This window comes from Ptychodera flava, chromosome 1, assembly GCF_041260155.1.
Source record: "Ptychodera flava strain L36383 chromosome 1, AS_Pfla_20210202, whole genome shotgun sequence".
Classification (NCBI taxonomy): domain Eukaryota; kingdom Metazoa; phylum Hemichordata; class Enteropneusta; family Ptychoderidae; genus Ptychodera; species Ptychodera flava.
The window spans coordinates 12,079,420-12,093,860 of NC_091928.1; the positions used below are offsets into that span (position 1 = coordinate 12,079,420).

The 14,441-nt window shown below is 39.1% G+C and overlaps 1 protein-coding gene across 2 annotated transcripts in view; it reads right to left on the reverse strand.

Moving 5' to 3' along the window:
• Nucleotides 1–906: 906 nt before the first annotated feature.
• Nucleotides 907–14,441, reverse strand: part of LOC139130202 (uncharacterized) — a 37,084-nt gene continuing 23,549 nt past the window's right edge. For both annotated transcript variants that reach the window (XM_070695959.1, XM_070695952.1), the window contains 4 exons: nucleotides 13,487–13,562; nucleotides 11,802–12,097; nucleotides 6,584–6,697; nucleotides 907–2,517 (listed from right to left, as the gene is read on the reverse strand). In XM_070695959.1, coding sequence (XP_070552060.1) covers nucleotides 1,507–2,517; nucleotides 6,584–6,697; nucleotides 11,802–12,097; nucleotides 13,487–13,562 — 1,497 coding nt within the window. In that variant the 3' untranslated portion in view covers nucleotides 907–1,506. The remainder of the gene's footprint in view (nucleotides 2,518–6,583; nucleotides 6,698–11,801; nucleotides 12,098–13,486; nucleotides 13,563–14,441) is intronic.

Consider the following 14,441-nt stretch of genomic DNA (forward strand, 5'->3'; position numbering starts at 1 on the left):
GCAATTTTTCAAAGAGGGAGGATCAAACTATGATTGATTGGCAACCAGTTAAGGGGCAGTACTCCCTAGGCCCTTCATGGACAAGAACATTTTTCTCTGGAAAATAGCGGGCTAAAATTAATTTCTACTTGGTCAATCTTGCAGGTGTCCAGCTAAATTCAGTTTGTCCTTTGTCAGTTTGGCCAGCGGTTTGGCTGAAATGAGTTTGTGCTTGGTCTGTTTGGCTTTGGTCTGGCCAAAATTAGTTTTCACATGGTCAAGTTTGTTGGCGTCTGGCTTAAATCATTATGTACTGGATCAGTGTGGCTGGGATCTCACAAAAACCACTTTTTATAGAGGATAAGTGGCCATACATACAGGGAAATGGGAGTAAAAAGGCTGCCACAGAATATTGTATTATCTTTCTGTCAACCCTCTGTCTCTATCGCTCGGCCCCTGTCTTTCTCTCATTGCACCCCAATCCCATCTCTCTTCTTCAGTCTCCCTACCTGCCTGAGTGAGTGTGTGTGTGTGTGTGTGTGTGTGTTGTGTTTGTAGTATATATCGGTACATCCAGGTATTGAATGTGTACGGGAAATATACCACTTATTGCAAGATCTACTTTATATCTAAGAAGACACAATCACAATCTGAAGCTGACTTTATCTGAACTCTCTCACACATTATTGGCTGAGCAATGCATTTTTCTCCTGACCTTGACAGTTCAAGTTTACTTTAGTGTAGCTAAAGGAGCTGACAGAGCAAGATCACCAGATAATCTTGAACAAATTTATGTATGATAGATGTAGAACCTGTGGGGGATTGAGACAGTATCCCATGTCAACTTTAAAGTTGATGTCATATTCTTTCTGTAATCTGAATCTGAAGCGATTTTCAGCCCTGATAGAGGGAAACTGACTCTCTGAATTGTATGACAGTTACATTTATTCAAACAAGATGGCTGCAAGCATAAAAATATAACAACAATTGCGACATTTACACAAGTTAAAATCTTGTGATTAATTTGTTAGCAGTTCAAATGTTGAAAGTTACGCTGGGAACTCAAGACAACAAATAATTTTATTTACACAAAAATTATAAATTTAACATAAAAAACATAAATAAACTTTGCACTGGCAACTTAAAAATATGAATTTATTTACGGTGAAAAAATTTGATGAATTACGATGGATGAAATACTATGAAAAACATCTATCTTGAGACATTTTACATTGTTGAAAGCAGAACTCTGTAAGTTTTGATGGTTTACAAAATTGCTGATTGTAAATTGATTGTAATGGGACGGAATTAATTTTAGTACAAACAGACTTGAACTTGAACCAACACACTGATTACAGTAAATATATATTTTTTTGAGTCAAATACAAATTGATTGACAAAAATTGAACAAGATTCTGATTATCTGATCTTAAGTTGTCATGGTTACTACCTCTACTCCCTATTTCATGCATTTGAAAGAATGTGGAAAGATCCAGTATTCCGTAAAACTACACTGATGCGATGTTTTCATTCACTTGGGGGCTGTTTCAGTCGGATGCTAAGTTTTTTCGACTCGACCAACTGTTTCATCTGTTTGTTATTTTTCCACGACTTTTTGTGGAATCTCACTTCATGCTTGGCAGGTACCGTCGCAATGCCTGCTAATTTCTGTGACCTTTCACCCCTGCTGCTCATCGTGCGACTTTTAGCCGGTTCGCTCAGGGCCATCGAGAGCCTGGTCATGGCCGCAGCTGTTTGCCTTTGTTCGAATGCTGACGTCTTTCTGACCAGTTTTGGTTGAGATTTTATGGAGGATTTGACCGAAACCGGTGATTTTGATCGTACAGATTTCGATCCTCTGGACTTAGACTTTGTGTCGTCTTTTGACACCACAGTCAGTTTATCAAACTCGCTAAGGTCCATTCCGTTAATTTTCAGCTCATCTATCCCGCTCAGTCTCTTACCCAGCATGCCGATGTGAGCGTGTTGCTGTTGCTGCTGCTCCTCTGGCTTTTTCTTCCCTTCGTCAATCCCAGAATCCTCCTCTTCCGTCGTTTGTTGGTTGGCCTGGTTTCTCTCTCTCTCCTCCTCTTTGCCACTGTCCTTTTCCATTAGGAAATCATAGAGAATGGCCGCGCTGCCGACCCTGGCTTGGTCAAAGCGGTGTCGGTCCATCCCTTTCGGATCGATCTGTCTCAAGCGAGAACTGAGCAGATATGCACGTAATCTCGACATGTCGGTATACCCGGTGTTGATATCAGAACTGCTGCCGTCTTCAAGAATTTCAAGTCTTGCGTGATGGGTGAACAATTTGTCTTTCTCACTTGAAGTCTCGCTGGATCGTTTTGTCTCATTTTGGATCTCCCTCGGAGTAGACGCTTTCCTGTCCAATCCCCTGCGGCTATCTCTAGAGGGCGCTATCGCTCGCGTCCTGGCATCACAGAGCTTTTCATGTGTTCCCATAAAAGCCCTGGGTTCAGGTTGACTCAGCCTCTTTATCTGTTCCTCGGTGAGCCCTTCTTTCTTCTTTTTCGTTACCTGCCGAAGAAAATAATCATCAGATTTACTTTTCATGGAAACAAACATTAAGAAAATCTTTCAACAGACCATTCACCCTTGACAACCAAGTTCTAGATTTAACTTACAGTGGACCAGTCTGAATAACCATGGAGGTAGCAGAGAAGGAGTCACAACTGAGATAATTACGTTTATTACTATTGTGCACCATTGGTTTAATCCATTTATGTCCATTGTTTAACACCCCTTTCCCGCCATCTGCGTTGCTGACGGTACCTTCGCAACCGGACCGAGTGAAATTAACCTGGGTTTGCTACTGTGACTCAGTTTCTCCACAATGTCATAACGCATGCGCAAAGACTGTATTTGCGTAGCTTGGGTCAAGTGCGTCATGATAGTGTAAGAACCGACACGTTCCGTCCATGAAAAGTGAAGTTACAAGGAATTTAAGTTTTTCATTCTCAAAATCTTGGTAATTTTAACGTCGTTTTTTATATACTTTACATTCGATCGTAGGAACCTTTCCTTGTTAGAATGGAAGTTCTGATCACGAACTTTTCAATCATGTACTGAGTATGGTGCAGCGGACTGCAGCACTGCCGTGAACGTGGGTTTATGGAAAGCCGTTCGGGACCCCCGGCGACAACAGTCAAACCAATGCAAAATTACATAGGAATGCAGCGGCGACAACTGTTACACAAATCTGGCAGTACAACTGGCGACAACAACAAAATTTTGACCGGCACCGACAACTCCAGAGCCGACAACTGTAGAATATCACCCGACACCTACAACTTATCAAACTTGTAGCGTTTCCCAAATGTTTATGACGCGACGCCATAGGCGACGCTGCGACGCTTTGTTTCAATCACCGTCCCTCCTGCTACAATGCATCGTACGTGTTGTTTTTATATCGCGACCATGGACGTAGCAGTTAAAAGCTATGCTTTCTTATTTAACCTTATCATTAATGCCAGTACAACATGATAAAATACGGCAAGAATCAAGAACTAGATTTGGAAAAAGTTGGCGTGTTAACAATGCTGCTCTACGATGTATGGCATTTTTTTGTGATCGCAAGCTATCATCAACTCAGTCTCTGCGCCTTTGCAGATACAAAAGCTCCCTTCTTCAATTATCTGTTCCTCGACCTCTTTAACATCGTGTACATCAAAATCAGTGGAACGACTCGAACTTCCCGACGCGACGCTTGGACACGTGACGCCATGTTTGAAGATCTGTCAACTGCCGAGGGACGGCCGAAACACCCGAACGACCCCGAACGAATTTAATCTTGTTTCCTTAATCCGAGAAAAGCCGTTCGCAAGTCCCGTTGGTGCTAATGGAGTAGTTTGTAAGGCAAACAGCGGCAGAACACATGGTCCCTTTGATCTCCGCCTAGTTGTGACTCCTTCTCTGCTACCTCCATGGAATAACAAACTTCACATTACGTAATATGCTATGAGGTATGGTACCAATTTTGGCACAGCAAATGTACAGATACTGCTGAGTGTTGAAGGAAACTATCGTGAGAAGCACAAAATACCAACAATGGCAGCCTTTTTCTGGAATTCTAATGTACATGTATCATGGCTGTATTTTCAACTTTTTGGTACATTTGTTCCACCGGTCACTTCTGCACAGTAAAACTTGCAGGCAGTTACTAAGTACAGATTTGTGATTTTTCTGCAAAGAAGAGACAATCATTACTGTGTTCATACTTATGTGTAGACCAAGGGGACTTTGCATAATTTTTTTCAGTTATTTATACACCTTCAGCCCTGTAATGACATATTGGTGAAAAGTTTTCTTACACCAAGAGCTTTAAAATGAGCCCCCACAAGTGGTATATCAGAAAAGAATTGTAAAAGTTTTAGAGTCTGAATATCTGTCTCCGAGGCGCATTCTACCTTAACTACATGTAGCTGATGAAATAACCTGAACACACCACGGCAGGTATGTCTGATATAACCTCGTACTACTTCTACTACTTTTGATAATATTGACATTTACAACAAATATGAACATTTCTATAAAACATTTTTGATAAGCGCTATCCCTGATCGGAATATCTGTTACACCAACAGACGCTGTCACTCAGCAAACATGCACCACAAATACTAACTTTGGGTACCTGTCATGAAAACCACCTGACAGAATATGCTGCCAGTATACCAAGCTAAGCTGGGTGTTGACTTCATAAAACATGTGAACGAGCTCTCCCAATATATCGTGTAAGCGCAATCACATTTTAGAGGATAAAAAATGCAAGACGTAATCTGTGTTACAAACTGGCAGATGAAAATTTTAGTAGCCATATTGTTTGGTAATTTCACAGTGCTTACAATACACACCAAATGCAACCATTTAACCCCAACTTCAAACACAATGCCAAGTTCACCATAAATGCAGATAAACCTCAAAATCTCTCTATCTAACCACGGTCACTCCACAAAAACATTTAAAGGACTTGCAAACAAGATTAAAGAGAAACTTTCGTACATACCAAACTTCAGAATGGCAGCGGCATTTTAGCGATGTTAAGTCTGCTAGAAAACCTAGACATGGTGTTGCTATACAAACCAACTCTCTACCACACAATAGAGGTAATCAATAGCGCCGCATAGCAGACACTGTAATCAGTGTAAATACACAGCTGGACCTGTTCTCACCTTTGAAATTGCAAATTTCACCCCTCCCCCTCCTCATACCTCTCCCCTCCCTCTCAGTCTCTCTCTTTCTCTCTCCCTATCTGTCTGTTACTCTGTTTGCCTCTCTTTCCCTCCCTGCCTTTCAGACTGCCTGCCTGCCATCTCTCTCTCTCTCTCTCTCTCTCTCTCTCTCTCTCTCTCTCTCTCTCTCTCTCTCTCCTCTCACCCCGCAAACACATACACAAAAAGACACAGAACGACACATACACAATCTATTATGTTACAGCATGGGTAAACGACAATCCACTATAAAACACATTTGATCTACAATCCTATACAAGGCAAGCAGACCGTGAGCACTAAATTGAAAATTAATTACTCTTTCCATTTGTGGCTCATATTAACATCAACTTTTCCCCAGACTGCCTGGTTTGTAATAAAATTAGCCCGTCAAAAGAACATTGACGTAGAAACCGTAAAAAGCAGGAAGCAATCCCGATACATCAATATTAACTTTTAATTTCACATCAAAAGGGGAAAGCAAATCGTCTACTGCAGAACAAAGCAAACGGTCCAATAACACCAGACACAAATAAGAGTTCAAATGTTATTGATTTTTCCATTGAAAATCATTGTTGATTTTGTAATTAAATCCTTCTGACGTACTTGGATATTTTGAAAACCTGCCACTCTTGAAATTTTATGACCTTTGCACCCCTTTCACTGTTCAAGTTTGTTGCTAGGGATCAGATTTGGACCATACCACACGTACAACTTGCAGCAGGTAAATGGGACTAGAGTCACATGGTTTCTAGCGTCAGCATGAAGAAAAACTTCTGGATTGGATAAAAATTTTGACTTACCCTTTGAGTGTTGTAACTTTTCCCACCAAAATTTTAGTGCAACATTTTACCATTTTTTATGAATTTTCCTGTCATTTTTTTCATAATTTTGAACAAAATGGACATAACATTTCATTGGCTATAGTATTTCATAAAAAATTTGGCAAAAATCTGAAATAAATTGACTAAATTTTAAATTTTATAATTTAAATTTTGTACAGGTGACAACAATTGACTTTGGCATTCAAAGGGTTTGAATCTTACTACGACAGGTGCAAAGAAGATATCGCCGCCAAAGTTACACAAAAACAAAACCTCAATCTCTCTTATGCTGCTACTAAAGCAAACTAAAAAATGTTAGAAAATAATGTTGACTAAATTTTCTGTAAGAAAATTTAGATGTTAAAATGATTTCATGCGATATGATATGTAGAGATGGAAAATCAATGTATTTGTTTAATGGTACCGAATGATGTCATCTAGCCTTTGTGCCATACCTGGCTGTCAATGGCAGACAAATTTCCTTTACGGCAAAATTAATGGCTTCTGAACAAACGAGAAAGTCGTAAATTGTATAGACATAGTTGACTCTACCTTTCTTGGTGGCAGTGGGGGCTTTTGATTGCGAAGTCTCTCCTCTCTCCGTTTTCTGTACGAGGGCAGAAGTACATCAATTTCTTCATTCAGGACCTGTAGGGTCTTTTCTTCCTGTGTCGGAAAAAGCGATATTAATTTAGTGGCACTGTTTGGAAAAATCGTTTTGTTGGATCTTGCATGTAAAAAAAGACAACACTGTATGAAAACCCAGAGACTCAGTGAATTGTAAAATTTGATGAAAACACTATTTTAAAAATCCACTTCTTTTGAAAATATTGTTTGTGTGTTCTTATTTCTTTTATCATAAATGCCTACTTCAATGAAATGTAATCAACTTTGTACTGAGGGAACAACCAACCACACAATGTAAAGAAGCTTATGAAAAATTATTGTAAGGCTAACACAATACTGTAAGCTTTGGATTAAATTCAAAAATTCCTTTTCTGTGTAAATACATGAACAAGTGGACATAATAGAGATTTCAGAAATGCACAGAAACATAGCCTGAATTCCAGTGGATAGAAAAATGTGAAAGACCAAGAGATATTGAAAAAATCTGTAACAATGGATTGTTGTATAAATGTAAGATTTTCACCTTGGGCATCGCGGACAAAGACGAGATTTGCACAGACTTTACAGTGTAACAATGCAAGCCTTAAGTAGATTTGGTGGCTGAGTTGAGTTAAAAATGTTTTTTGTGACGGATTAGAGCTGGTTAGGTCAGATGACTGGCAACAAAAAAACTGTACATGATCTCTGACAGGTTTAGTCTATATCGGACTGTGTTTATGTCTCAAGTGTCGTTCCATACAATGTGCAACACTCCAGGCAGTTTTTCTCAAATCCAATGGATGATTGAGTCCGGGTGAAATTCTCCTGGCGGCAATCGCGGCAATGAGTTACGTAAAAAACATGACTTTAGTCCTTTGAAGATCTCAGAATAGCAGGTGTCGCTTCAAAGTCACGGTGAATATGTCATCAGGCTGGTCGTGTTGGAACGTGTGAGCTCTCTGCTTGTTGATCGCATGCAACTCTGGTCTCTAAGCCAATAACACACACACACACAGCAGGAACTAAGCTTTGACAGAGTCAGTTCATCTGCACTGTTCAGTTCTCAGCCGGAGAAAAAATGCATCAAATATTTCCGTGCCAACTTGACCATGAAGAAAAAACAGCAGACACCGTAGTATGTCACTCTACACCAGCCAACATGTGAAAGAACCTGCAGCCAGTGTTCTGCGATCAGATCTGATAACACTCTATATCACTGTGGTAGAAAACCTCCAAGACGAGCTTATATATGTTAATGCACATGTGCACTCAACGCTTAGCAACCGCAACCCTCATCTAAAATTCCGACGAGACCACGGTCTCTGTGGATCAACAGCTTTGGGGCATGTAAAACGACTGGATGACACAACCATTACGTAGACCCATACATCATCAATATACCACTGCTAAGACACACACACACACACACAGCAACAGCCAGTGGCCCCGACTGTTTCCATAAAAACCTCGTTAAAGCTGGAATGGCCAATAATGATCAAGCTTTCAATTGTCGCATAAATCAAAACCTCTCTCCTTTATGATGCTTCCACTTAGAGTGTACCAAAATTACCCAGGTTGATGAAACGTGTTTGTGCTGAACAAATACCTATACTTAACGTTTTGTCCGTAATTATTTCACACCCTTCTAGCCAATAATTTAGTTGATCTAATTAACACTGAAACAAAGCCTGTCTACCTAATTGAACGAGTGGTTTAATTTGCATTTAAATTAACTGCTTCTAGGCTTGTGATGTTTGAATTCCTCTTTACAGAAAGCTGTTTCCCCCTACGCGTGAAATGTTTGTGTCTTGATCTTACAGACGTTGCAAAGCAAAGTGACAGCTCTGGGCCTGCTCACCCCTGCATCAAAATGGTATATCCCATTCCTTGCATAGAGTGATTGAGACTATTTTAATAAAGAGTCATATTTGAGGGATGTATGGCAAAGTTGAGCAGAGTCTCGCAGATGAGATGAGTAGCGATTGCTGACAACTCCATAATGGTACCAATGTACACCTCAGTGAATAAATTTGAATAAAAGCGTTTATCCAATACAGATGAGAATGTGATAAATTCTGAAATGACTTCGTGAATCTAAAACCTATGAGACTAAACCAATGACTGGAGACAGGGGAGGGTTAAACTCTAGTTTTTCCTTCCAGAACATATCACACCCATCATATGTATTGATACTTTGAAGAGAAGAAACATGATTGTGTTTTTTCCCATTGCAAGGCAAAAATCATTAAATATCCAGGAAATTTAGAAAATTTGGTGAAGGAACACGCATACAATCTGTAAATCCACATTCAAACACAAAGTGGTGTTCACAAGCAAAACTTTTTCAGGTTGTAAAATGTTTTGAAAGTCTACCCTGCATCTCTCATGCAGAGTTTGCTTGATGGGAAAGGCAAACCTTGGAAGCAGTCTATTTTTGGTTTCTATCCACATTGTGTAACGACATTTGAAGACAGTGGACTGCTTGTGTCTATACACACAAGTGCTTTTCACTGTACAGTCTGGTGACTGACAAAACACACAAAGCACACGGGCAGAAATCAAGTTCTCTTTCTATTTCCCATGTGGGAGATGTTTGCTAAGCTTGGTTCCACTTTCATCAGGATTAAAAGTGATCCATTCTTTACTAAAAGTGTTGCAACCATATTGTTAAAACGAAAAGTTAAAATTTCGAACAATAATTCACTTTCTTTACCCTTACTAAATCTATGCATATGATGTTAGAGTACATTTGATAGGCAAAAAGAATTTGCAATTAAAGTAATTTTGCCTGGTTCTGCACGATATTTTGGAAGAGGCAATGCGATGGTAGAAGGTGAGTTGACTATATTCCCTACCTCAGCTGCTGTGACCCATTACATAAAATCAAACTTCAAAATTCAACGATGCTTACAATATCAGACATTTCTTGTTGGTGCAATGCACTGAACAAATTCAGTATTCACCAGATTTCATGTGTCTTCCCTTTAATATCATTTCTCTTTGCAGAAATTAATCAGAAAGGAGGGAAGATTTTTTACAAGAATGCAGATACTCAAAGTAACTAATTCCTCAGTAATTAACACAGTTGAGGTAACTTCATAAGAATCTCACTGAACTTTACATTTGGTCTCTTGTGAAAATATCTCTGAGTTTGCCCGATGTCTATTAAAGCGCAAAATTTCTCTCAAATTTCTGTTTTACATTTAGCTACCGATTGCAGAGGAGCTGGGCAAACAACTACATACATTTGCCCTTTATGGCTTAGTTCTGCTGCTGAAAATCAACCTCACGTTGACAGTTTCTATGGTAACACGACACAACTTCACGCACCACTTCACTTCAAAATGTTAAATGTCATTCTCCTCACTGGGTGCAGTGTGCACTGCATCGTTTCAAGTGACAGTCAGGGAGGAGTTTGCACCGAAGTACAAATAACTTGGAGTGGCACTGTGATGAAAATCTTAAAAAGGATTATCCCCGGCACAAAAATCTTGAAGTTATTCTCTGCGCTGAAAACACACTGATACTTGAGTTTACAGATCATACGGTATAAAGTTACTTGTGACCTTAAGATGGGTCTCTGAAAGGTTTCAAGCCAGTACGAACGGCCAGAGGGCAACGCTGAAACAATACATTCACACAACATCATACTCTAACATTATACATATTTGCAAAATTTTTGTAGAATTGTTTTGTCTGGCAGAGATGGATATCAGAGGTAATTGATAGCTTTTTGCTGGTCTTTGGAATGGGAGTTAGTCCATTCTGAAAACATATTAACATACTACATCTGCTGTACGCGCTTCCAGTACCTTGTGATGAAACTATCATTTTTACAACACTGGAACTTCAACACAGAGAAAGTTTGAGATGACTAAAAGTTTTTTCCCCGACATAAAGAGAAATGGTTTGTGAAGAAAGATAAACACAAACTTACATCTTGTCGCACTGAACAGTCTGGGAGACTTGCAGTAGCTACCAACACAACAGACTAGCACGCATGAAATGTGGCAACGTCGATGCGCCAAAACTAGCTCTATCTAAAAAGAGGGACGCCGCGAGGCTCTGAGAATTGTACACCTGTTTGGCTATAAATAATAACTGTGCAGTGAAGTGAATTGGACTGAATAGGAACACAGTGAAGGTTAATTAGACGGCAACCAGGAATCCATTTACGACCTGTCAATGACCTCCACCCTCCCTTGACACAATGAACCCATCATGAATAATTAATTCAGCTAAATGGAAGAACTATGCATCATTAGGGTCTGTGATCAATATTTAAAGTGAGATATTGCCTTGAAAATCATTGTGAGCTGGTTTTACTTCCATTGTATTTGGATATAAAAAGATACCGTACTTCCCATATTAGAAACATTGTAAGACCTGACATTGCGTAAGTAAGCGCCCAGAGGACCCGCTATTTTAACACGATCACCATTCTTTTAAAGTTAGAAAACAAACTGTGTGGTCTGTCTTTTCCTCAATGCCATTCCAACTTGAAAAAATTTTGCTGTAATTCTCTGAAAACTGCTGAGATTTTGTCAGCCCAACTCTCTGACCTATATCAAAGCAACCTCTATGTAGTTGACTTCGTACCTACTGTACAGGGATGAAGAAAATAGACAGCAGCCAGCAAAAAACAAACCAGTTGTACGCTAACATTTGCTAGCTGTGAAAGTTTGGTTTTAGTCAAAAATCAGGATATTTCACACAAAATTTATGCGCACATACACTACTTGTAACTACCTGTACTTTTATTTTTGTCACCTGTAACAACAATTTTCTACATCCCTGTTACTGGTGCTTTGTGTGGAGATTGATAATCCACACAGCTTTATGCCCAAAGAAATATCTTACAAATTGAACACACTGCAAATAACAGCAGTGCATGTAAATCACAACTTGGATTTCACTTCTCTGAGTCATCAGTCATTTTCAACCTTTCCTGCAACAACTTTTTATTTTAACCCTTTCGTCACCATGGTTTGGCCCAAACCCATTGTTATCAATGGTGAATGTGGACCTGTTTACACGGAAGTGGGGGTGAACAGGTTAAACTTGATCAGTAGAACTTCAAGAGCTGGGGCAGATGGGATGACAGCAAAGAGACTAAAGATTTAAATATTGAGGGATAAGAAAGGACAAATTAATCATTTCTTACCAGTGTTTCGATTTCATACTGTAAGCTGTCAATCAAATTTTGTCTTCCAATCATGTCAGTGTCTGTGATGCATGCCGGTGTAGACGGTCTCTGGTACGGAACAGATTTCATCCACGGACGCAGCGACTGTTGCGACTCTGCCTCGCTGCGCGACGACTGCGGTCGGAAAGGCAGGGTGCCAAACTGCATGCTGGGAGGGAAAGGCCGGAAGAACTTGGAATTGGGTGACATGATGCGGACGGCGATGGGAGGCTCACTGGCTTCAACATATAAACTGGATGGAGCTGATTGAATTCCTGGAAGAAGTAGGGATGAGATAAGAAACAGGGTTGTGGACATGAACAATACTGGTGTATGGGGAAAAGTATGGTGTCAGCCATCACGCTGTGAATGAAGTTGAGATTGATCAGTTCATATGTGAATCACCTTTGAAACTTAGGGAGTTTTTTTTAGTTTTACGACAAACATATGCAAACACAGTCAGCTTAAATACTGCCATGAAAATCAGAACTCATTAATCATGTTTTTTCTCAAAACAAATTGGGGAAGATTACATGCCTTCCTGAGTAAGAATCGGATAGTGTACAGTTTATGGGGACTATGGGTGGCTTAAAAAAGTTGACGACACCCAGCTGTGTCAATTAAAATGCACCCCGATGTTAATCTGACCTCTTTTTATTGGATGTTGGTAACCAAGTCAGTTTATTGATGCGTTCAATCCCTTGGATTAAGGATTTCCTGTGTACGGTAACATACGCCTCAGAGACATATTCTGGGGATCCAATTCTGTATGACACTTTTCTAGCCTACCACTTTTGAAGTCCCATTTTGAAGCTCAAACAATCAACAAAAGTTTACATAATTTTATTTCTGGGAATTTTGAATTTCAAATGGCAGTATGGATAATTTGTATCTCCAGCGCTAAAATTAGTTAAGTCTTTCAGTTTTGAGGCACATGCTACCTTGATTAGGATACGGGGGGGTCAGGTTGAGATTGACTCGCGTAACAAATCTTGTACCTGATTTACAATTTACATGGCACTTCCAAATTTGAGATTTTTTCCCCAAGACATTGGAAATAAATTATTCCCAAATTTCTGATAACTCTACGTCAGTCAACTTGTTTGTTTTCTGATACACAAAATGATAAATCTTCTTATTTCTTTTCCACTTTGGAATGGTTTGCAAGACAAGTCTATACAAACAATACACGACTACACGATTAAAAGTTTTTATGCCCAGTATACTGTTGACAAACACTCTAGCTATAACCATGCAACTTGATGAAAAAAATATGAGAAAGGGTTGGAATATTCAGATTGGAAGAAAAGAAACACTTACAGGGCCCACAATCGTTAACTTTTGATCACAAAGATATCAAAACATTCCAGAACTTTCAAGACTTTTTAGCAATTTTCAAGGATGTTCTAAGGCCTAAAACACCATTTTCTAGATACAATTTTTACAATATATCATTTAGAAACCATTTTACATCTCATTTTTATTACTTCACGACATATCATCTTGCCATTTTTTAAACAATAAATGCCATTTGTGGATTATCAATTGTCAAGAACTTTCCGGACTTAATTTCATTTTCAAGGACTTTTCCGGGATTTTCAAAGAGGCTTTAAAATTCAAGGACTTTCAAGAACTTTCAAGAATTGTACAGACACTGCACTTACCATGTCTGCCTTTATTCTTGGTGTAATTTAACAATCTCTTCAACTTCTCTTCACTGTCCATTGGAAAACCATCACTCTGACCAAATATGGAAAAAATGATTTAAAATGCAAAAATATTGCAAATACAGAGGGAGCATATTAAAAATCATTTTGAAAATGCATGTTAAAATTTATAGAAAAAATTTGGTTTCTGTTGTGTTGTTGAAAACAATATTTTAAGCTTGCTGCATCCACTTCTATTAACTGTATCCCATTTGCGTATGATACGACAAAATTCTGAATAGAAGGCGCTGCAGATTTTGACTTCTGTCAATCAAAACTGTGAGAAACTCTCAAATCTCTGTCACAGACTACTATGTTTCAGCAAATGGACACAGATAGTCAGTGAATGTAGCTTTGTGTTACTGAATTCTTACATATGCTTACGAAAACCTCCACCATCAGAACCCGACTAAGATGATAGCCAATTACGACAAGGTGGTTTACCCATGTTAAGTATTGAAAACATATTGAGTTGACAGTTTATTTGAAGAGAGAGATTTTCTACTTCCAGGAATGCTGTCTTCTGACAGAGCATAGAGTATGTAGGGTTCATATCTAGCCCTCTACATGTCATGCATAGTTTACTTTGTTTTTACAGCGCTGCGCATGGTTGCGTGAGAGCAGTGGCGAGGCGCTGGTTTGAGTTAACATCGATGTCTACTGATGCTGGTATGTTTATAAGTCTGTGTCTGTTGGAGAATGGAATTTCTGAATGTTTTTAACATGCATTTGCAGATTTATGGTACGCTACGGTGGCCAATCTGAAGCCCATGATGGTGCAATCTATCTATTTATTATATAATTGCGATGTATCCATTTATGATACAATTGAAATAAATTCATTAATGATATAGTTGCAATCTATTTGTTTATGATATATTTGCAATCTACTCTTTTATGATGTCATTGGCGA